This window comes from Neolamprologus brichardi, chromosome 6 (genome assembly GCF_056152115.1).
Source record: "Neolamprologus brichardi isolate AB-2024 chromosome 6, ASM5615211v1, whole genome shotgun sequence".
NCBI lineage: Eukaryota > Metazoa > Chordata > Actinopteri > Cichliformes > Cichlidae > Neolamprologus > Neolamprologus brichardi.
Genome location: NC_142109.1, coordinates 33,648,346 through 33,673,733, shown reverse-complemented (window position 1 = coordinate 33,673,733; position 25,388 = coordinate 33,648,346). Strand labels below are relative to the sequence as shown.

General features: G+C 42.0%; 1 protein-coding gene across 4 annotated transcripts in view; it reads right to left on the bottom strand.

Annotated features, from left to right (window-relative positions):
• Positions 1–25,388, bottom strand: part of rptor (regulatory associated protein of MTOR, complex 1) — a 229,137-nt gene that overhangs the window by 36,677 nt on the left and 167,072 nt on the right. For all 4 annotated transcript variants that reach the window (XM_087842157.1, XM_087842154.1, XM_087842155.1 and 1 more), the window contains exons 18-25: positions 22,491–22,631; positions 21,902–22,022; positions 21,088–21,228; positions 17,696–17,851; positions 10,546–10,664; positions 3,396–3,499; positions 2,167–2,344; positions 1,949–2,059 (exon numbers count right to left, since the gene is read on the bottom strand). In XM_087842157.1, the coding sequence (XP_087698283.1) occupies positions 1,949–2,059; positions 2,167–2,344; positions 3,396–3,499; positions 10,546–10,664; positions 17,696–17,851; positions 21,088–21,228; positions 21,902–22,022; positions 22,491–22,631 (1,071 nt within the window). The remainder of the gene's footprint in view (positions 1–1,948; positions 2,060–2,166; positions 2,345–3,395; positions 3,500–10,545; positions 10,665–17,695; positions 17,852–21,087; positions 21,229–21,901; positions 22,023–22,490; positions 22,632–25,388) is intronic.

The following is a 25,388-nucleotide window of genomic DNA, read 5'->3' as shown; positions in this document are numbered from 1 at the left end:
TTTATCAGCCTTTGTTGCCACTCCCGGCCCCGTATTTCTTTCATCCTATTCATCCCACCACCATGCTCTTCATATTGAGTTTTCTTTCACTTTTAGCATCTCTGTTTTCCTCCTCGCCCACCTCTATTCGCCCCTCCATGTCTGCTTTCCTTTTCAAATATTTTACTTTCATCATCTTTTATTTTTTTCTTCCTGTGTTCTCTTTCTCCTGTCCTCCACTTTCCCCCTAAAACATCTTACATGTTTTGTAAATATTTTATTTTACTAATATCTTCGTTCTATATCAGCCATGAGCAAAAACGACCCCCTATTATTTTTCATGCCCTTTGCAAAGTTTCCCTTCTCTCCTCTGTTTGACTCTGGCTCTTTTTATATCGCTTTTCTTCCTGTTTAACCTACGAAAATGTGCTGACACCTTTTGCCTTTTTTCCTGGGAAAGACGACACGTTCAGGCCGTTTAAACACGCGTTAGTTTGATTTAATATTAAAGAATTTCGGTGTTACTACTGCGCCGGGTGAAAGCACTTCTCTTAATCTTAAGTTTCACTCAGGAGGATGTTACATTATGGAGCTCATTATTCAGCAAAGCCATCTCGTATAAACAGCAGGTACTTTCTCTCTCACTGTGATCGCTCCCCACCCTGCTGTTTTCCATAGGACTTCATTACTTTTTAAAAAAAACCCTATAACACAGAGTTGATGTCCTCAGACCGCTCAATCTGTCCTCAAACTGTTGCAAAAAAGCACGATAAACACACACCAGTGACAAATTCACATAAATGTGTGTAAACAGAAAATTATCTGCCATATTGTGCTGCTTTGTTGCTTAGCAACTGACTTAAGCTGATTTTAAAGTGGTAGATGGCTTAGCGGTGGAATATGGAGGAAGACGAGAAAACATTTCTAAGTTCTTGATTTCTCCTTTTAAAGGTGCACTAAGCAGCACTTTCTCTGTATTAAAACCATTTTTTATTGTCAGTGTCTGAAAGGGGCTGGGGTCTTCCCCGACTCTCTTGTCGCCTCTAAAGGGGCGTTTCTGGGTGAAAAAACTGCTCACAATCTGAAGAGGGTGGATCCTCAGTTAAGCGATTGGAGTGACTACTAATTAGACAGCACTGATAGTCACTCCATTATTGATATGACACGGTGGTAAATGCATTAGAGGCCAGAGCCTGCCATGTACACTTCACCAACCATCAGCGACATAGTGATGTGCGATTAGGGCTGCCACAAACGATTATTTTGATAGTCGACTAGTCACCGATTATTTTTTGTGATTAGTCGACTAATCAGATCATCATCCATTGGACGTAAAACGTACAGCTTATTGCACCAGCAGCATCTGCTCTTATATAACTATCATTAGCTTACAGCTTTAAGTGTTTAAGGTATGTGCTAACTAAAAATAAAGACAAGATGATAGTTTATTAAATTTTAATTAAGTTTGCAGATTGTTTCGGTGAAGTTTAATAAACTCCTTGCTATCTAAAATATAACAGGACACTGGAGTATATTCTCGAGCATCTCACACTTCTGATAATCAGCTGTCTGCTTGACGTTTATTCAGCTGTGTAAAAACTATAACTTTAATCTCAGCCAAACCGATTTACTCAGGAACAAATAAAATACTAAAAAGAAGCCAAGTTTCTTCTTCTTCTTCAGTGTTTAACGGCAGCTGGCATCCTTGTACATGCAGTGCTGCCATCTTCTGTTTCAGTCCGTTATCACACTCTTAAATCCTACTACTTATTCCTGCGTCTTTTGTGATCTTACAAAGCTTCAAACGATGCGTCGACTATTAAATCAGTCGTCGACGATTTTGATAGTCGACGTAATCGTGACTAGTCGACTAATCGTGGCAGCCCTATGTGCGATGAGCGAGCCTTTTGTGGGAGAGTAAGCAAGCTGACCAGTTTGACATGTGAGGAGCACAGATGATGACACTGACCTTCATGACAGGCTGAGCAAAATACTTGGCACTCCAGTCGCACAAGCCTGTCTGGAGGGCCGGACTGATGTAGTTCCTGTGACCACCTGGTTCATCGCTGTCTTCAGCTGCCTAAAGAAAAACACAAAAAGAAAAAAAAAGTGATTTAAAGATTTAAACGAAACAGAGAGAGGACAAGAGTGACTCGCAGCAGCACGGCAGGTTTCATCTTTCTCTACCTGCTCGGGTCCCTTGTCAAACATTTTGCGAGTGCGGGTAAACTGGTGTGAGTGGGGCGCCTGTCCTCCCAGCGTTGGGGTGTAAGGCGGTCGTGTGGCCGGCTGCTCCCTGGTGGGGGGTTTGGGAACATCGTTGGTCAGACTGGAGCTGCTGGTGCTGGGCATTGGTGGAGAACCACTGAAGTAAAGGAAAAGAGGACAAGAGGATTAAGGGGTCAGTTTACAAATGCACATTTTATGTGCTTTTATTTTTAAATTAGCAGCTGCTAAATCTAACATCACTTCTTCTGTGTTGTCTAAAGGACAGCTGCTATTTCTTTGCTTTTTCACTCATCTGCAGTCCTCCTCTCACTACTTGCACATCTATTTCTTTAATGCACGGGGGATCTCCTCTAGTATGCGACTCTTAAACTTGAATCGTATCGGAGGACAAAGTCAAATCCTGCAAGTAGAGCCGGCTGTGAATGAAGGCTGTCTTAACGCAGCCAAAAATCCCTCAGACACCTCGGGACATTATGGTCGAACCTCAGGGCCTCTCACGGGACACGGCCTCGCTCTTCTGACCTGATGAGACACTTTTCAGGCTTGGACATGACTGTTAAACCCAGCTGCTGCTGCTCCTGAGAAATTTTGGTCTGATCCAGAAGCAGATGATTTGCTCTCTGCACGGGTTTGAGATAATGGCGAAACTGCAGATGTGCACATTAAAGTAGTGAGAAGGAAACTTTCAGGTTGTGTAATGTACCAGCAGCTCTGGATTTGCTGCAGAGGCGTGACGAGCGATGACCATGAAGAGGTTTGCAAAGCTGAAAGTTCTGAATTAAAGGGTGAAATCTTTCCTCTAATGCACATAGAAAACTATTCACCATGACAGAAGGGTGTTGGACGCACAAACAAACAAATTGGGAAATTATTCAATCGTGAAATCAAACAGCTCATGAATAATATTTCAATTTTAAAATGCTAATAATTATTTTTCTTCTGAATCTACACTTAATTTTGCTTGACTTTTATATTTTATCCTGGTTCATGCACCATGAATATAATTCAATATAAATTTTAAAGTAACATTTGGCCAGAATCCCATTCGCCTGCTACAAATGACGCACATCATGATGATTAAATGCAACTTTTTTTTGCCTAACACATGATTCAAATGCTCCGGGGTTTCCGTTTAATGAGTTTTCGGTGTGTCACGGCGTTCATGCATGTGTGAGCTCCGTCCTCACCCAGCCTGGTGTATGTGCGTGCCCTTGCTGGTGGGGCTGGCCGGGGCTGACTGGGTGAGCGATCCTGAGTCCAGGATCCTCTGAGGTCTGGCATTCATCATAGCCTGAGGGAGAAAAAAAGAAGTCAGTTTATTCTTGTTTCTGCAGATGATCACATTTGGATTCATAGTTTGAAATTATGATATTTCATCCCAGATTTTTCAAAAGCTTTCAGAGACAAATATGCAGAAGTGTCTAGATCAGAAACGAGCCCAAAATCTGGATAATCTTCCTGCTGTAACTGCATAAAAAGTGCAGGACTTCACAAAGTTTGCTAAATTTCCACAGGTTTATCCCATTAAGTGAGCGGGTAATATAACCTCTTCATTGTGAGTTGTCTAATGGCTGCACACGAGGGAGGGGCAAACTTAATAAAGACAATAGAGGCGAAGCTTCGCTGATGAATAGCAGAGCTGTTGTTTACTCGAGCCAGGTGGGGAGAGAACTGTGTGCAGCGTAAATCCAGTTAACACAAGCAAACACATTTTACTACCTTTGATTTGATTTCTATGCTAATTGCAAAATTGCAGTGAGCATCTTTTGCTTCTGTGTGCGTCTGAAAGGCTGAGAGCGAGGCAGGAAAGTTTTTAATGCAAAGACCAGGCCCATAAAAATGGCTGCATGAGGGGGGCGAGACATCGGCTATGAGGGTTAGCTGTTGGCGCTTCGTTAGGAGGCAAGTCAAATGAAAGAAAACAGCAGTAAAAACAGCTGAAACAATTATTGTGGAAAAAGCCAGATCACTAATGAAAGCAGCTTTTCCACCCATGCACAACAAGATCAATATGATGGGACGGGGCACAAAAGGAAAAGCAGATAAGGAACTAAACGACGCGCTTATGTATTTTGCAGAAATTGTGGGGTGGATGTGTGACACAAAGGAGAAACGCAGCGGTAAGCACATAGCTCATGCAGACAAACAACAGGAAACCTGAACTGCACAAACAAAAGGTCTTTGAAACAAAAAGCATCCGGGCGGAAGAGCGTTTCCACTCAGTGAAGTAACACGCTCATGGATTATTCATCAGTGTTTGCTGATCGTCAACATGTGGCAAACAAACCAGACGCTAACGCGGGAGAGACATGCAAAACTGCAGCTTTAGCTGGAAACTGGGCTGAAACTGGTGCTAGCAGCTGCACTACTCCACGCGGGGAAACAGGCTCGTTCTCCGACTTCAACCCACTTCCCCACACTTCCTCTATCATTCTCCAAAAGTTGATTCTGTTCATCTGGACGTAGCGTTTTCTGGGAGAAACGTTTCGTCACTCATCCAGGTGACTTCTTCAGTCTCAGCTGACTGCAGGTTTCCCCAAACTTATAAACAGTACATTTGCATAATGACTGAAACCAGCCCACTGAAAGAACAATGGGCTGTGAGGTCAGTTCCTTAATCATAATTATGCAAATTCTCATGACGATTGATCAACAACCACTGACCAAAACCCACTGATCAATGGCCATGAGTACCATTCACAGAGAGTTGGGGAATGGCTGCAATCACAGCATTGTAAGATGGCGAAAGATATACCCTTAGGCCCCCTCCTCGATTCAGAGATGGTCTTTCCCTTTTCACGTAAATGGCCTCCTTGACTAAGGGTACAGCCATTCCCCAACTCTCTGTGAATGGTACTCATGGCCATTGATCAGTGGGTTTTGGTCAGTGGTTGTTGATCAATCGTCATGAGAATTTGCATAATTATGATTAAGGAACTGACCTCACAGCCCATTGTTCCTTCAGTGGGCTGGTTTCAGTCATTATGCAAATGTCCTGTTTATAAGATTGGAAACCTGCAGTCAGCTGAGACTGAAGAAGTCACCTGGATGAGTGACGAAACGTTTCTCCCAGAAAACGCTACGTCCAGATGAACAGAATCAACTTTTGGAGATTTATTTTCCTGGATGATTGAGAATGCATCAAGACGTTCCTCTATCATTAATTGGCTGGAAAGCGAGTCAACTGCGCAAACACATTAGTCAGAGGCTGTCGAAGGATACAGCTGTGGATGACAGCTCAGGGGGAAAAAAGAAAAGAAAGAAAAGTCTGAATAATCCTGGTAAATTATGTAGAGCTTTCTTACTGCTGGAGAAAGCACCCGACATCGCTGTGACATGTGATGATGAGATCGAACAGCTGAAGGTGACTGAGGGTAATTGAGAGAATTCTTCCATTCAGTTGAGGTTTATTTATATAGCGCCAAATCAAAACTACAGTCACCTCCAGGTGCTCTACACTGTAGGGTAAAGACTCCAACAATCACACGACCACTAGCAGGAAGGAGAAACCTCCATTTAACAGAACCAGCTCAGGGAGGCGCCGCTATCTGCGGCATCTGTGGTATATACACATGTGGTGAGCAGAGAAGCCGTACTCGCATTAAATCCCACAGCAGCCTGAGCCGACTACAGCATAACTAAGGGAAAAGTTCAGGGTCGTTTTTTAATCCAGCCCGAATTTACGCTTTATCAAAAGGTTTCAAGTCTAATCTTAAAAAACTAGTATGTCTGTCTCCTGACTGCAAACTGGAGCTGAAAGCTCCGCCTCTCCTTCTACTCCAAGTGTAAGCCAGTCTGAGAGTGAAGCGCTCTGCTGGGCTCACATGGTACAATGAGGTCATTGAGCTAAGATGGGGCCTGATTTTTCAAGACCTTGTAGATGAGGAGAAACTTTAAATTAAACTGCTTTTCACAGTAAACCACTGAAGAGAAGCAGGTAAAGATGATGTTTGGGGGCTTCATTGAGAACCTTAAGTTCTTAACCATAATCCATCTTCTTCTGCTTATCCGGGGCCGGGTTGATGGGGCAGAGCCCAAGCAGAGAAACCCAGACCTCCCTCTTCCCAGCCACCTCCTCCAGCTTGTCCAAGGCGTTCCCAAGCCAGCCGAGAGTGGGTCATGGGTCTGTCCCGGGGCCTCCTCCCGGTGGGACATGCCCGGAACACCTCACCCATGAGGCGTCCTTCTCAGATGCCCGAACCACCTCAACCGGCTGCTTTCAATGTGGAGGAGCAGCGGCTCTACTCTGAGCCCCGCCCGAATGGTCGAACTTCTCACCCTCTCTCTCTTAACCAATAATCTCCTTTCAATACAGGCAAACAACTGGGAGATAAGGGCTGTGTTGGATAGTAAATCTTTGCCATTCAAACATAAAAAAACCTCTGGATTTGCTTCAGATGGATGTGATCCAACTTCATTAGTGACACATCTGTGAAAACGACTGGATGCACCTGAATAAAAGAATCACAATGTGTTCAAAATGTGTATACTATTAATCTCCAAGAGTCCCAGCATCAGACAGCAACACTGGACTATAAAAAAAGCATTTAGAGCCTTAATCATCTTGGAAGCAAGTACATTTTAATTAGCTCCTGACCTTGTTTCGCTTTGTTACGAATCAATAACATTTGACATTTAAAATCTTAATTAAAAGAGCCGTTAGCACTTGTGAACTTGAACGAGGGTTCTTAAAATAAGCAGTTGTTGCCGAGCTCTTTGAGAGAGGGAAAAATAAAAAAAGGCCGTTAACGCCACTGTTTAAAATGTGCACTCATGATATCGTTATAGTCCAGAACAATATTTTGCTCCTTCTTCAAATTCCGCATCAAACGCTAAGATCGAATCCTCTTTAATGTCTGTTTTCTATCCTTCTCCTCATTGGAATAAATTGCCTTTAAATATTTGGCCGTCATTGTTTTATTTATTTATAAAATACTTTCATTCCAAATCAAAGTACTTGTGCTTATTCTGTTTAAGGTCTTGTTCTTTTTAGTCTTTCTCGTCTTTGTTGTGATATTTTGTTACATTTTTGTACAGTTCTGTCAATTGTTCTAAGAACATTTGTTTGAGTCCTATTTACAAGCAGATGTTACATAGAGATATAATACATTTATTAATCTATAACAACTTGAAAGGAAGCCATCCTTAGACAATTCAATGTTATTTACATACTACAGATACTTTCTCAGCCATTATATGTTGTAACAAAATTACAAATAAAATCCCAGTGATCAGAGGACCCGTATTAACAATCACTCGGTGATGGTGGAGAAGAAGAACTTCCTTTGACCAGGAAGAAACCCCGAACAGAACGAGGTGTGGGGAGAGAAAACCTTCAGCCAAGACCAGCTGAAGGTTGAGGGAAAAGAGAAGATTTAAAATTCATGAAAAGGAGCGTCGAGAGACCACGAACAAGGAAAATATGATCTCGCTTTCCAGTTCCAGTTCCTGTTCTTGCTGCAGCTGAGGGATTTTCACTGAGCTTTTAAGACTGCAAAACAAGGAATTACATTACGAGTAACAACCTCGTTTTTGAGCATCACTCTGAGACTGCTTCTAATTTTGACAAAGCCGCACAAACTGATGGGGCGTCCTGCATAATTGTTTAGTGTGTGAGTGAAAGGACATGCCCTGGCTACTGCAGGGGACCCGATATTATGATATAATATTAACTATTTGCTGATATCTCAGTATTGGAATTTATAATGGTTGAAATTAAAATTTAAAAAGCAAAGAAGAGAAACAACGTTCAACTCATGAGGACGCAGCTTCCCTGTTGGCCACATGTGTTTGGAAAGCCACAAACGAAACAAGCAGCCGATCTGTGCAGTCAGGATTGGGTACATGAGTAAATAAATAACTACAAACAACTATATTAGACTCTGTGGGTTTAAAAATTGAGCCTGTGCAACTCTGTAAACCAAGTCTCAAGTTCACAGCTTGAAAAATTAACATGACTGATGGTGATTAACCCCTAAAGGTGTCGCAAAAGTGTCCTGAGCAGGTGCAAGGCGCGACTGAATCCTGTCTCCTTCCATTCAAGGCGTCTTCCTTGGGATTATAGCATTGCTGAAAATCTGCTTGTTCTCATATGTTGCTTGTCAGGGACCTAATCTTTATAAATATGACACCACTGTTTGTTAAATTGACTTGAGTGTGCAGGTCCACAATAACTCGTGCTCCAAAAATGTGTTACGGTGCTGGCAGAAGAAAACATCTATTGCATTATATTGTTAATCGCGTCCTGTTCTTTGTTTTATTGCAGCTGAGACGGAAGCCTCGATGCAGAGATGCTGCCTGTGTGAAGGTAACAGAGGGAACAATTGGTGTTGGTGGCGGAAAACACAAGAAATCCTGCCCGAGGCTTAGGATGGGTGGTGGAGTATAGTGGTTATTATAGCTCCTTAAGTTACGGCAGCCTCTTTGCTCTGCTGCGCGCTGCCAAGCCTCGGGGAGTCATTGGCCCTTAATTGCATTTGCACAAAAGTAATGGCCTTTCGGAGGAAGCAAATGCCAGTGGGAGGGAGGGGCATGTGTGCTGGAAGCTGATCTTTTTCACTGTATAACCATGAGGTGAAAAAGAACTGATATACGGGGATACAGAGACAAAAAGTCAATTATAATATCCTCATTATATTAGACTCCAGAAAATGAGATGATACTCAGTTTTAAGAATTACTTATAACGTGGACAGCAGAAAAAGGAAGAAAAGGCTCAAACCTTAAATTCAAAATGCAGTAAGCTAAAGCTGTAAAACTAATTTCCCCGCTCTTTCTTGAATGCTTGTCAGTGATACACAGACGCCTTTTTGAGAAACAATCAGCAACCTGAAGAGCTGAAAAATGAAACGGATGCAGTTCCTCTAATGGCCACACGAGGGCGGCTCTAAAAGGGAGTCAATCCATTTAGACCAGCGGTCCCCAACCCCCGGTTCCGTGAGTTGTTTGGTACCGGGCCGTGAGAGTTGAGGCTCAGGTGTGAAATGTATGGTTTTCAGGGTTTTTATCGGTTTTCAGCGTTATTTTGTTATCGTTTTTATCGTTAACTCTGTTTTCCTGGGTCTTTTCACGTGTGTTATGAATAAATCTTCTTTTTTTCGGTACTGGTACTACTTTTATTTTGTTGTATTTATCCGCGACACCTTAAAGGCCGGTCCGTGAAAATATTGTCATGCTTGTCAGTGATACACAGATGCCTTTTTGAAAAACAATCAGCAACCTGAAGGGCTGAAAAATGAAGCAGATGCAGTTCCTCTAATGGCCACATGAGGGCGGCTCTAAAAGGAAGTCGATCCATTTAGATCATGATAAAAAAGGCCCAACATTACTGCTTTAATTAGATTTTTAACAGCCTCAATACTTATTCTATGGGTATTTTACATTAAATTTAAGGCACATTATTATTTATTGGACAAATTCATTAAAAATTCTCCAAAAAGCACCGAAACCACAAACACAGAGTTCAGCGACTCGATTAGTTGTACAGCTACCTGTGCAGGCAAAGCACACACACCTCTAATAATGCCCAGCGCCAATTCACAGGTGTCTTTGTCGATGTTTGTATTCAATCTATGGATGAATACGTTATCCAAGCTTGCAAGCATTAGCTTACTGCTAATTACAACATAGCAACCATCAAAATGCTAACACTGAGGCTTCAGAAAGGGACTCCACAATCAACTATGCTACAGTCACACTGGGGAAAAAAACACAGTGCTTGGGAACTGAATGCAGCAAGACCAAAATAAGTGTGACCACGTAAAATGAACATGAAATCAGTCTGTTTGTTGTTTTCAAAGCAGGTCTGCTGCATCAAATAGGTGATAAACCAGCATGAAGATGGAGTCAGTCAAAGCACAAAATTATAAAATATTTCTATTTTCTTGCTGCTTGGCCAAATAATTTTTTTTTAAGGACCGTATATTGGAACCAGGATAAACCTGCTTAGCAACCACCCTATTGCAGAGTCGCATCCCAGTCCAACTGGCTGTAAGGTGTTGGCAACCTGTCTGCTGTTGTTTGCAAACCTTTATCGATTAGTGAATGAAGTCAGTCTGAGTCATCTGCACTTGTTTGGAGACAGGCTGGGTTCCATTAGACAACTTGTGTAATCATCTTGTGATCAAAAGCAGTAGCCCGGTTCCCACAAATACTTGCAATCTGTTCCCAAACATAAACGAATTCATTGCAGTTGCCGGGAAACCACAGGTCAGGTTTTACTTCCTACTCAAGAGAAGGTTGTTATCCTGTTCTTGCTCTGCTGTGACTGAGCCAAATGAAAGTCAGTCTTTAATACACAGTTTGTGATAAAAGCTTTAAAGACCCGAACATAACGCACCTTGTATGCTATGCTATTGAGGACCTTCATGGCCAGATCTGACACTTCAGGAAAAGGGTCTGCAGCCAGATGAAGCAGCACTCTCCAGATCTGAGTGTAAACGCTGTTGAAGGACACGCCTAGAAGAGACAAATAAAACGAGAAAATTCAGCTTGGAAGCAAAGTTTTAAACAACAGACACAAATCGCACACAGTGAGAAGATTAACACACGTACAAAACACCCACAAACTCATACTGTACACCTCACTCTGATGTAGATCTTATAATCCAATTCCATGTTCATTACAAGAAGAGCTAAGTGCTCCTCTCATTAGCTTCATGCTACCCTCTCCGGTCATTTACCTCTCCTGCAGTTATAGGTTTTTTTGGCTGGCAGAGGGAAACGGACCTCTGGTGAAAGCTAATGTACACAATTAATCAACGCACAACACACACACGCAACAAACAGCTGGCTCTCCGCATCCACCGGAGCTCCACTGCCGAGAACTGTTGCTGTTATCATGAATACAAATGAACAAACATTTCCTGTTGTCAAGGTGTTTTTGTTCACGGGTCATTATTCTTTTCTTCTGCGTCGTCTTTGCAGCGAATGTGACAATTTGCTGATTTTCTCCGAAGCTTGTTTGTTGTTCTTTGAACTTTCTCCTCCTTCTGTCATTTTCACAAGAGTTTCTTGCTGACGACAGTTTGTTTGGAGGCACCACCAGCCTGTTGTGTCTCTTTGTGTTAGAATGAACTCGTTTTCTTATTCAAACTCACCCTAGATTGTGAGCCTTTACTTGCTTTCCTTACTTAGCCCTCTTCCTGCTGCAGCCCCTTTTCTACTCTAGCTCCATCTAAAAGTGCTTCGGTCTGTCACCTTCAATCTGCCGTCTTCCTCAGTGTCAGGCACCGGGACATTTGGCAGTCCCCAGCTGTTGCCGTTTCTCATTTTGAATTGATTATTCCCTCCTTCTTCTCAGATCTCTCCGACTATGAAGGCAGCTGTGCAAATTTGACCTCTAAGGACGCTCTACCCTGCCCAAATCTCCACTTTTCTAAAAATCCAGGAGTTATAAACCCTGAGAGGCAATGAGAACGACTGAAGCCTGGACCCACTAACTGAGACTCCCTGCCAGAAAGTGCTTCAAACAAGGGAGACAAAAAGGGCAATCGCTCCCCCCCAAAAATGGAGGAAGACAGAAGGCAGCAACCAGGGGATGGATGCAATATGAAACATGTGGTGTCAGTGCAGCGAAACCAAACAGAGTGCAGAAGGAGGGAAAAAGAGAACAGAGACGGATCATACGTTTCAGAAGCCTCTGTGCTCTGACATATGACAGAGAGTGATCAAAAAGGCAAGATATAAAGAGAGAAGACAAAGAATAAGTAAGAAAAAAAAGCATCCTGAACAAGGAGGGAGAGATGAAGTGACGGAGAGAGCAAGAGTGACTGCGGAAGGATGAGAGCGAGGGAGTTAAAGAGGTGATTAGACTGCAGCCTGAGGGCCAGGATATGATTAGCGACAGCTAGCCAGCGTGCTAGCTGCTGCAGTAAACAGCCACTTGATAAATGTGAAATACGGTTCCTCTCCCATTTAACTGCTGCGCACAAATTACCAGTGCACCATCCCTACACAGTCCACATGAAAGGACGTGACGGTGAATATCATTCACTGGCTGAGCGCTGCAGCACAGCCGTGTCCCGACGTGACACTCGTGTCGTCCGAAGTCGTGTGCAGAGAGAAACGGATGTACAGCAGTAAAGATGTTAACCGCTGGCTAAATGAACCACTGCATCATTTTTTTATAGCCTCCACCAATTCTTGCAGATGACATAAATTACTTTTAACGCTGCATATCATTTTTTGGGAGATTTAAATGGCTGAAGCATAAAAAGTACATCAGAATGTCTGAAAGCAGTGAAGGACCTCGTGTGTGTAAAATATATTTTTAATATATTTCAAAGCGAGAGGTAAGCAGTGTAAGCAGCCCCAAATCATACCTGCGGTGCTCTTTAAATGGGAAACTGCCTCAAACACACTGACAAAAGCGAATTTAAGCTTCTGATGTAACAAATTTGAAAGTCGGCCCAGGCAGATGAAAAGTCTGCATTAGTCATGGCCTACCTTAGATGCACAGCTTTAGTCTGGAATGAAAATACCAGCACGGTTCAGACTGTGAACCTTACTGACTTTTGTATATTCGCTTTTTTAGAACCATCACAAAGATAAAACGGTTGATGTTGTCTTTGTCAGCTGCTAGATGGATGGACGTGGTGCAGCTATTAAGGGTCGTTAGAGGGCGAATGGCTGTAACGGCTGAAATAAATACTGCATCCAAAAGGAAGTAACCTTTACGGACAGAACTTAACCACGGAAAGAGCTTTGTCCACCTTCGTGGTTACAAGATCAGTTTTTTGCAGATGATGTGGGCTGCTGACCTCTAGCTTACCTTTCACCGTGAGGTTTTGGATGAAAGCTGAAAAATTCTAAATTTGAAAGCTGCTTTGAGTTGGGGATTAAATGTTGCATATGGTGGAGTTAAAGCAGCTCAGGGGGCAGTTCAGAGTGGAGGAGGTGGTTGACAAGTGGACTGCTGTACCAGTCTGTTGTGTTGCAGCTTATCAATCTAAGCTCACCCTGTCAACAAGAGGCAGACACGACAATCCTCGACAGTGCGTCTGGGTTTGTGTTTAGAGGTGGGGTTAAATGCTAAGTCAGACAGGTTGAGCTCAGAGCACAGCTGCAGATTTTATGCATGGACAGGATGGCTCCAGGGTGAGGTGTCTTAGAAACGTCCACCTGAGAGAAGACCTCTGCACAGACCCGTGTGGCCTGCCTGGGAGTGCCTCGATATTCCTGGAGAAGGGAGGGAGGCGGTAGCAAGGACCGCACAGCTCTGCTTCAACTGTGACCCACACTCAGAGAAGCAGTACTGCATGTATGACTGCATGTATAGATGCCACAAGCTGCAAATGCGCAATATGCATCTAGTTTCAGTACTGTATCGTGTTTTACATAAGCCGTGTGTCGACGTTTTCTTCAGATTATTCATCAACAATATTCAGCACTAAATCGAGGAACGATAAATCAGGCAGACACCTAAAAGCCTTACACCCCAAAACAGTGTCGTCCAAGCACAACATCAAAGACTTTTTTATGTTACTGAAAACAAAAGATTAAAAACAATATCTGAACCTCGGCTGAAGCCATATTAGATGTTTATGCCTTACAAATGAACCTCCCAGCTTGTGGGTAATTATAATAACAAATAGTAAATCCATCAATCAGTGCTCTGACCCTGGCCCAAAGCAAACTTTTATTACCCTGCTGGTTTTGTGCAGGCAGGCTGCTGCAGCCGCTGCATTCAGCATTGAAATCTGTTCCAAAATGCTGGCCTATAATACACGTACCCTCTCAACATTTCTTTGTTTGCAGATAGATGAGATAAATCGGTGAATGCATGCTGCTGTTTACCACAAAGTGAGAAACAAGTTAATGCTTTTTGTTTCCAGTTGAGATGAAAAAGCAAGCCCCAAGGGTCTTATGAAAGCAACTTCAAACCAAACAAAGGATGGAAAAGAATAAGTAAAGAACAAATAAATCAGAATGACAATTGAAGTCTCAAATGAGTTAGATAACTGAATCTAAGTGACAAAAGAAATGCAAGAGGCAAAAGCAAATCTAATTCTACACAAATCTGCACTCAGGTAAGCATTTTAGCCCTTTCTTCGTGTCCCAGAAACATCCATTCATCTTCTCTGCCCACTGTGAGAGAAGGCGTTTATACTGGCTCGCTGAGGGGAGTGTTTGGACTCTGCTCAGCTGTGCTGGGGGAACCGTTTAGTGTGTGAGACCCCAATATGTTTATTTATTTAATAACCCATTTACATGGACGGGAAGCTCACGCCAGCAGTGCATGTTGAAAAAAGTTTCAATGGGCATCAAATTTTAGATTTGTCAGACTAAAGGGTAGGGATGGGTACCGGTATCTGACATAAACAGTAGTAACCAGACCGAAAAACAGCGCACATTTCGGTGCTTTTTTTCCCTGAGCTGTGATACACTTTAGATTCTAGCCAATCATTTTACGTTTCCGAGGATAGTAGGCGGGTCCAGGTACGTACGTTCTTTTAGAGCAGAGCTACAGATTAAAAATGCCCAAGGCGAAGCGGTCAAAAGTCTGGCTGTACTTCACAGCAAAAGATGCAAACTCAGCAGCTGCAACAAGTGCTTTAAGCTGATACTGTGACACTGTCAAAGGAGGTAACACCTCAAATCCGATGAAACACCTGGCGACGCATAGCATGTTTTTTAAAAGCCGAGAAATGCGCCGTATTTGATAGCTTGCTGCGAGACCGAGCACCGAGCACATCTACTGTGGGTGTGGTGCCTGTTATCGGACCCGGAGTTAGCAACATCCCCCAAAAACCCGAAGAGGAGAGTCCTGGCCCCTAGCCCTGCCAGTGTAGCAGAAATGATGAGGATGATGATGCAGCAGCAGCCATTCTTCTCTGCGTGAGTAGCTTAATGTTGTTCGTGTGTAATTTACGTTGAGTAGGCTAACCACGTTATTACATTAATGCATGTAAGGTGAACTAGCAAACACCATCATAGCTACATGCGGCTGTCTTCTTGTTTGATGGCAGATACTCCCTTCACCCTGGCCAAAAAGGCTAAAATGACCAAAGAAAAAGTGGAAAACAGTTAAACATGAGAGGTTTTTGGACAAAGTTTGTGTTTTTTCCATTGTTTAAGCACTGCTTCCAGCCAAGAGTAATACCATATATGTTATGTTATGCCCCATATCTGCAGAAATGGCTAACATTGTTATCTTTTTACAAACAGCTGAACATGAGAGGTTTTTGGACCAATTTTGTGTTCTCCATTCTTTAAGCACCGGTTTGAGCACCGTTTAAGCACCGGCACCGTTTCAAAAGTACCGGCTTGGCACCAGTATCGAATAAAACCTAAACGATACCCATCCCTACTAAAGGGTATAGAGAGCGAACACTGCCAACGTGTTTTTATTGATTTTCTTCATCAAACATTAATTTCCAAACTTTGGCTTCCTATTGTGCTATTAAAAACATAAAAACATGAAAAAAACTCTGAAAATCCCACCCGCCCTGCTGAATTTGACTTCAGGTTTCTGGATTAGCCGAGAAATCCCTGAAGTTTCTTTTAGAGAGGAGAAAAAAGCCAGAACAATATGTGTCTTACAGAATAACTCAAATGTGCGTTTGAGTAGGTCTCTGTGCACATTTACACAGTTAAAATAGAGAAGACACTGGTTTGCTTTCTCCTCAGAGGACCGATATGAAAATAACTAAAACAAAGCCAGCTTTTATTACAATACCTCAAACTACTTTCACGGCAACTTAAATGTATTCTTCAGAGCTCAATTTTATATTTTTGCTGTGCTAAAAGCATTAACTGAGATGTGATGGGGCAGCTGGGAGATTAAGAAAGGTTTCCAAGTTAAAATTTAACATTAAAAAAGGAAAAAAGAGAAAGAAGCAATCCTGAGTTTCACTTTCCTCTTTCCTGTGGGGGTGGAAGTAAGTTAATAGTTGCTCTGCTCACACACAAACTGCCTGTCAGGGCGCATGGCGCAGCCCGCCAATCACCTGCGAGCAGCAGTAAGTGAACGACTTCGGTGTGTATCAGGAAAAGCACTTTAATGTCCCAGCCCCGCTCCCTTCTATGGTGTCCTTTACACATCTGCAAACCGTCTTTACACTTGCTCTATTCTTGGATTTGGAGCTTTTCCGTCTGTGGCCTTGTTTCAGGGTTACTCTACTGAGGCCTCGCACTCTTCCTCTTCCCTTCACCTTCTTCAGGTCATTTATTTCCTTCTATTTTTCTCTCACACACAGCCCCCTCGGGATTGCTGCTCACGTGATGGAAAATATTGCGACACCGTCCCTGCTGCTGACTGCATCATCCAGCAGGGTTACAGCTACATTAGTCATGCTAATGAACGTCTCCAGATACAGCCGACACACCGTTAGCAAAGCTAATATACAATGAAATAATAAATAAAACGATGATTTTCCAAACAAGATGCTCATTTTCAAAACCAACAGCCCATCTCAAAGAAGACTACTGGCTTAAAAGTAAACTAATTTGCTTTGAGACGTCATAATAGAGCTCTATCAACTTAAAACAACCCATCTGAATGTTAAATGATTGTGAAATTGATATAGGTTAGCATGCTACTGTTGCATGCCGTGCACCTGTATCTACTGCCTAGTTCTTTGCTAGCAATAGAACAGATTGCGTATTAAGCGAGCTGACACCACACCGTCAGCTTACATGTTATTAGCTATTAGTTGCTTTGCCTGTGAATATAGCTCTGTTAGTGGTCGGTGCTCTTATCAAGATATTAAATAAATCTGGGTTTAGAATAGTGCATAGCTGCTGTTATATAATGTTTGTTTACCTTGTGCATGCTGCTTCTCAAATCATCTGTGGTTTTGTAAATGCAAGTATTGCTAAAGACGGTTATTATGGCAGATGTGGTTTTGACTTCGATAGTAAATGACAGTATGCGTGTGTGTGTCTAGCCTATATTTTCTGCATGTTTTATACCAAAATCTTTAAAAAAAAACCCAAAATAAACAAACCTACATTTCATAGTTTAAAAAACGCTTCTTGCCTTCTTCAAAAAAAATATTCTCTTTGAGACACAGGACTTTTCGCAGCGGTGTTTCCTGGTTGAAGAATCACTGCTACTGAGCTGAACACTTTCCTTTTACATCATATGACTGGGCTGCAGCAGGACAGTCCCCTGATAGAGAAAGAGCGAGCTCTGGGTCTTACTGGTGCCTGAGTCAGTGGCTTGAATTGATATGGCTTGGGACCACCATGGTCCTCCACCACATTAATGTCTGCTTCAAGGGATCCTGGAGGGGAAAAGTCATCAACTTCAAAAGAGCCCCCGGGGTCAGAGCTGCCCGGTGCTTCTGCGTCGCTCTCCATTCTTCTCTGGCCTGAGGATCAGTGAGTAACACCTGCCTCACACATCTCACGTCCTCAGTGCCTCCTCGGGGTCGTTCTCTACCCTTGCACACTTTAAGTATTTTTCAGCATTTACTTGAACATGTCACACCGAAGCCTTGTAGGAAACCACAGACAGAACTCGGGTAGTACTGGACATTGGTTACCTATGAGGGAGTTCAGAGAAGAATACGAGGACACCCGTCGCATTTTGTCGATGGTTTCAAAAGACAGGATGTACTCGTCGTTGTCAGGACTCCCCAGGGTGCTGCTGGCACTGCTGCTGGTGCTCAAGTTACCGGGAGAGAAGGCTGCTGGTCCACCTGGATAGGGGACAGCAATAAATTATGAGCATTACAAACATAATCAGTTGAAAAGGAAGGAAAGGAAGCTGATTAGCTCCTGTAAATGTGCCATTATGTACACTGAAAAAAAGAAAACAAAACTGAAAAGTCTAATCAACAGCCAATCGAGTGTGAAATGTGTAAACTTGGAGGCCAACGACAGAAGTTGTAACTTCATTTCAGACGTCAGATCCACTTTTTTCCTGCTGTAACTACCATAAACACCGCTCGTTACTCTGACTCACACAACTCCCATGCATCGGCCAAACAAACTGCAGGCTGAAATGTGGAAATGGAGAAATACGTTCTGCTCGGTGCTTATTGATGATAAACACGATGATAAACACCCCTGTGCATTGGAATAAGCACTGAGAATGTGAATTAGAAATGGTGTCAGCAGTAGGTTCGGCACTTCACCAAGTGCCGGTGATTTAGCGCCACTCGGGGCTTAGTCATTGCTCAGCCTGGCAGTGGTAGACAGAGGGAGGGCAGTTAGCTTTGGCTGTCTGAATCACTGAACACAAACACGAGGTCACAAGCTCAGTAAGGACAGCGAGTTGTGCTTGAAAAGCCGTGGACCCTCGTGTTAGATTTACGTGGCTACGGCTTAAATTATTCCATGAATATTTTGATTAGCATTAGGTTTTTTATTGTTTTTACTCACACTTTAACTTCCCTTTTTTAAAGAATCCTTTTTTAAATATGAATAAAAAGTTCACAAAAGGTTTTCTGAAGCGGACAAAGCTTTTCCTTGAAGTTACGGCTGTTTGAGAAGCAGAAATAAGCGTGACGGGTTGAAAAAATCAATTTCAGTCCGTACAGCTTTTCCTCTGTTTTGTGGTTGTGACGCTGACCACCAGGAAGGACAGAAATGGTCAAATCAACCTACCAAATTACCCTGAATCACACCAGCGCCAGACCAAAAAAACAAAAAACTACAAAGCAAACCCAAAAACAAACAAAAAAGTTAAAAATTTGAGTCCCAAAAATGATTTTTGTACTGGGGATTAGTAAAGATAGAAAACCTGCCAAACAAGTAACATGAAAAGACATTTCCAAGAACTCTGCGAGCCGGCCAAATGTCAGCAAACCCTTCTTGTTAACAGGGAGGCTTCACACGTACTCGAGTCGTGCTCTGATGCTGAGGTGATCTGCTCACAAGCAAATCAAACTGCATTCATTTAAATGCTCCAGATATGTCAAAAAATATATCACCTAAAACATGACAATATTCAGAGTGAGCTGGTTGCTTGTGCAGTTTGTCATTCAACATCGAAAGAGACGTTGATCACTGAGGTGAATAATCACTCCGTTAAAAACAAAGGCAGCTGGTCTGGCTCATGCTGACTGATAACTGAAGCTCTGTTCGTTTGTTTTGTCAATGATTGGCTGCAAAGATCCCCTCCCCGGTCACCCAGCGTCAAACAGTGCAGTATGCCTTTGGCTTTAAGTTCAGCACCATGGATAGCTCCTCATTTCCACTAGTGATTAGAACCCTCGATTTCCTTAACACGGTTATCTCAGTCGTCTATTTATTGTCGCTGGCTCTGAGGGAAGGTGGTCTTAAAGACAGACGATGACCTGAGGAGCAGCACCAATCCCGCCCGATATAAGATAAACAAGGATTACTCTGAACTCTGAATCATGCAAAGCTGCTCAGGCAGAGTAGCATATAAGCTAAGAGCCTAAAGGAGGTAAGAGGAAATAGAAAAAACACTTTTACTTTAAAGTAAAAATTAAAAGAAAATGGAGAGGCGAAGACTAAGATGAAAATTATAACATTTATATATATATATATATTTTTTATTTTATTTTCAAACTGATGTTTATAGGAGAATTCATAGGTCTGAAAATACAAGTCAGTCCCTTTCAAGCAGTTTAAAGCAGTAAAGGAATGCCATGGCTTTGAGATACTTTGGTTGTAATACAAATCCCAGAGTTCACAAGGTAGAGGACTACAAAGATGGCCATGCTACAAAAAAAAAATACAACTGGCATCAAGACCACTGTCACTAACAAAAAGAATTTTAAAGATAAAAATGGAGCATTTTGAAGGAAAAAAAAAAAGCTTGGGAAAAAAAAATATTGAGCATCACAATTTTACAATTTTTAAGAAGCTGGAATATTTCAGGAACGATGCAGTTTTTACAAAAAATAAAAAATAAAAAACTGTCATTGTAATTTAACCAGCCTCATTTTGCTACAACTGCCTATCCCACCCAACAAACCTGACTCAATACTATTTTACCCATCACAAGTCTCCCAAGTAAACCAAAACCTTCTCCTTCTAGATACGTGTTGTAATCTTATTGACTGCTCAAATGTAAACTAATCTTAAAATTCCAGGTATTTTTAGAATATTATAATACGTGAAACCAAATCAGAACTACAATGAGTTTTTTAACTCTTTTTTTTTTTTAACCATCTCAGTTATTTATTTTTTTTTTAATTACATTTTTAAATTATAACATTTATAAGGTGAAAAATTCTCAATAATCATCAGCCAGTGCAAAGGTGAAGCAGCAACAATTAAAAACTTTCATTTAGCTGGATTTGACAAGTTTAGAGTAAAAAAAAAAGTCTCTCTTGGTAACTTTGATGCAGTTTGACTCACTAGGTTGGCGTGCCCTCCACAGCAGAGTGGTAGTTAGCATGAAGAAGTGTTTTTAGATACGGATTTCTCTGGGAAAGGGCCAAGGTCCACCTCTGAATAGCAAACATACACTTACACAACAAAATACTGCAGGTGTACTAAATATTCTCTGGGTGTTACGCTTACGCCTAACATGACACACGAGTGTCGAGTTAAGCATCGTGACAAAGATGATGTGAAACTTGTATTTTTTAAAAAAAGGTTTTTTTCCACGTGAGAGCTGGGTTCGAATCAACAAGCTGAAGAACTCTGCCTGTTTGGAAACCTGGTCACGACCTCTCTGGTGGTTGTGAAACCTCTTATTAATGCACATTGAGTCACAGTCAGGAATAACAAAATGCAGAAGTTAGCCTGAAGAATAACATCCAGAATCCACAGCTGATGTAGAAGAAGAAAATCTAGTAGAATGTGATATTTCTCTTTCCTTGAAATAGTTCAATTTAATAAGCTCCACAAATCTATGTCTTAATGCAACCCTCCTAAAAAATCATTCTTAAACTCGACTTTGTCTATTTCACACGCATTAATTTGCCAGCACTCTGCTCCCTGCGCTCGGTCTTACCCTCTTCATTGAGGTTGAGGTTTTGCAGACTTTTGTTCAGGTTGCGGGCAGTGGTAGCAGTTCGGATGTTGGTGTAGGAGTTGACTGATCGTAAGCGAGGGATGGCCGGGCTGTCCCTCACTGGAGTCAGGTTACCGGGCTCTAAGCGTGAAATGCAGAAAAGCACATTAATCAGATCACAGATGATCCCAAACAGGTAAAAATTATCAGGTTTCCCAGTCTGACCCAACTCAATCAATGTGGGAACTTCATAACCTAAAATAACAACTTAAAAACTGTTTAAGTGGTTTCGCGTTTCTGACTAAGAACCTTTAAGAATTTTGACTCAAGTCCAAATCTAATTTCTCAGTAAACAGCTGTACACATGTTTGCCATGTACGCGACAACAGTTCTGCCTTAAGATAAGAAAAAAAATAGTGATTTTTTACCATTTCACCTTCTCTTCGTCCTAAATCGAGCCATAAAAAATGGAAACAATAGATACTACATAAGCTCACTCATCCCAGTCGACCCACTCTCCCAGCACACACCTGCATACAGGAGAGGTATGACTTCAGCTTTCAATCCTCTGACCGCTGCTAAATTTGATCTCTTACCACTGATACATAAATATCCTGTAAATTAAGCCCGATCTGTATCACAGGAAACATCAACCTTATTCAAATGATTATAAAAAAGTCATATTCTGGGTCAAGGGTCATTCAGATAATAACACAATGAAAATCTCAAACTAGGTTTTGGCCGACGCGTGCACAAATCCCACACGCTTAAAATCTGACACAGTGACTGATTAAAGGAACTGCTGATCACATACCCGCGGTGTTGGCCGGTGACGGCACGGAGTAGTTCTTCTCTTCCTCAATAAACTGGAGGGCAACAGTGCAGAAGTTGCTCTCATATTGGACGACCAGGTGACTGAGTGCTACCACCAGCTCCTGCCAAATGCATATGCAAAAAAGACAGCATCAACCATGATGATCGTTCTGTTTTAGGTGTAAGATAACAAAGGCGCTAAGTCCTCTAATTCAGATGTTTTTATTGGTTTATTTTTGGATCTTTTACCTGCCAAACAACAAAAAGCAAACTGATGGCTACAATCTTCTCTTGCTGTCTTTTCTCAAGACACATTTGTTAGCAACTCTTAAACAAACAGACTTTTTGGGTTTTTGTCTTGCATGGTTATCTTGAAATATGAAATGTTGTTTAAAAAAAATGAAAATTTCTAGTTTCACAAGTAACAAAGAGCAGCCAAGTGCAGGAACTGCAGGAATCAGTATACCAGTGATCTTAGTGGAAGTGTAGTTTAGCCATTCTAGGCCTAGTTTTATGTCCTTCTGCTGTTTTTGCACATTTTTAAATGTAACTATATTTTATGCAAGTGTCTGTCTGCGTGTTGTAGCGACCTTTCGGACCACAGGGCTGCCATCGTTGATGAGCTGGGCCAGCATCATGGCCACGTTGTGGTCGATGGTGGTGGAGTGGTCCGTCCGCTCAGCAGAGTTCCCCACAAACGTCCCCAAAGCAAAGACAGCTGCACACCTCACCTGCAACAGCACAACCCAAACAACACCTTAAGCTTTCTCTCCTCCTCGTTCAGTAAAGATGTTAAAAGTTAAAAGCTGGCTTCGCTGTGGTTTAGTCACCGCAGTAAACGCTGCAGCTCTAGCTTTCTATTTATTTTTACCTGACAGTGATTTTGGGGTTCGGCCGTTTACCCCGAAAACTAAATATTCCCTCAGCAAACTGATACAAAAATATGTTAATGTCTTGTGGAACCAGTGGGGAAGAGTTTTAGAGGTAATTATAGTTCAATATTCTCTCACTGCATCAGTATGAAATTCAGAGATGCTGGATGCTTCGCTGACCTGTATCACTAACTCATTACTTTTTCTACGCTGCCTCATTGGATGTTTAATCTAAACCTGCTTTGCCCAAAAGGAATTTCCCATCAGGGACCGGATTCACAAACCAAACCTTATTACCACACAAGAATGAATATTTGGTTAGTTTTTTTTCCTGTTCTGGCGACAAAAAACCCCAAAACTCTTTTGTGGAGGCGATTAGATTTCAGGACACAGCTGCAGTGATGGTAAAATAAACAGATGCTACTTTGTTGCAGTTTGCTCCAATTAAAGAGGTTCAGCTCAAACAGTTTAGATGAACATTTCATAATTCACTTCCTAGAAACTGGAATGACAGAATATTAATAAAATCACTTTGATCTGAAAGATGATTAAAACACAAGACTTCCCCTTAATGCAGGAACAGATGAAGCACCACAAACACTCATGCAATCTGATATCATCAAACACAACAGGGCTTCAGTTAATGCTGAATTATTTCACCCTCTACAGCAAGAGCTGATTAAAATCAGAAAATCCAAGGTAATCTTTAAGACAATAGTTACAGGAGAATGCAACATGTCATATACACTCACTAGACAATTTGCCTTCAGGACCGTCTTAGCACAGATTCAATGAGGTTCTGAAAACATTTCTCAGGGATTTTGTCCACAACGACTTGATAGCATCACATGGTTAAAAAATACACAATGAGAATCTCCCGCTCCACCAGATGCCAAAGTTGTGTTACCGGATTGAGATCAAGTGAATGTAGAGGATATATGAGTGCAGTGAACTCATTGTTATGGTCAATGGTAAATGGTCTGTATTTGTATAGCGCTTTTGCTAGTCCCCCTAGGGACCCCAAAGCGCTTTACAGTCCAATCATCCACCCATTCACACACTGGTGGAGACAAGCTACAGTTGTAGCCACAGCTGCCCTGGGGCAGACTGACAGCGAGACTGCCATATCGCGCCATCGGCCCCTATGGCCAACACCAGTAGGCGGTAGGTGGCAAGTGTCTCGCCCAAGGACACAATGACCGAGACTGTCCAAGCCGGGGCTCGAACCGGCAACCTTCCAATTACAAGACGAACTCCCAACTCTTGAGCCACAATCGCCCCATGGTGAGTCAATCTCAGCAGCTCAGCAGTGTCTAAGACCAGCCCGTCCGATACCAGCAATCATGCCACATTCAAAGTTACTTAAATCAGCGGTCCCCAACCCCCGGGCCTCGGACCGGTACCGGTCCGTGAGTTGTTTGGTACCGGGCCGCAAGAGTTGAAGCTCAGGTGTGAAATGTATAGTTTTCAGGGTTTTTATCGGTTTTCAGCGTTATTTTGTTATTGTTTTTATCGTTTACTCTGTTTTCCTGGGTCTTTTCACGTGTGTTATGAATAAATCTTTTTTTTGGTACCGGTACTAGTTTTATTTTGTTGTATTTATCCGTGACACCTTAAAGGCCGGTCCATGAAAATATTGTCGGGCATAAACCGGTCCGTGGCGCAAAAAAGGTCGGAGACCGCTGTTTTAAATTACATTTCTTTCACATTCTGACGATAACTTCAAACTTCAGCAGGTCGTCTTCACTGTGCCTAAATCCATTTAGTTTCCGCCAAGTGACTGGCTGATTAAATATTTGGGTTAACAAGCATTTCAAATGGTGTCCTTAACAAAGTGAAAGGTGAGTATAGGTTATATAAGAGTTGTTGGATGTTGTCAGAAACGGAACATAAAAGGTCCCGACAACAATAAAAAGCAGTCTCGTCTCACAACACAAAGGAAAATATTCACAAATTTGAATGTGGTGCATTTCAACTGGAAATATATTTTCTGTCTGCAGCACAAATTTAGTTTAGACAAAGCAGGAAAGAAAAAAAGCAATTGTATTTTCCCCCAAACCAAATTCTTATTCCAAACGAACACGGCTGTTTGAAGTTCCAGACCCCACCCAAGTCAGTTTTAGCACCTAAACTTAAAAAGTAACAGATCTTCAATTAACAACATATTATGGCTTTTAATAAATGGAAAACGTTGGTTTTGTGTAAATAGACACGAATCAGTACATATAGAATAGAATAGAATAGAATAGAATAGGCAGGAATAAATGGTTATGTGAGACGGGAGAGACCTGACAATCAAGCTGGAAATTTTGTGTTTAAGAACATGAATCAACAGATTTGAATTCATGGCTATTTCACAACTGTCACGAGACTGTGTTGAACAAGGAGATATGAGACATCATCCATTCATAAAAAAATAAATAAATAAAACATGTGCTTTCCTTTTAAAATGGACTTAGATTAACTTGATAAACATTATTCTGAATGGAGGAGCAGGCGTAGGAGGGATGTTTTTCCTCAGCTCGAGTGTGCTCTGATTGAGGATTTTGTCTGTATATCTGTGTGTTTGTGGGCTGCAGAGCCATGTACGATTTTAGATGCCATCTCAGTTCTGTC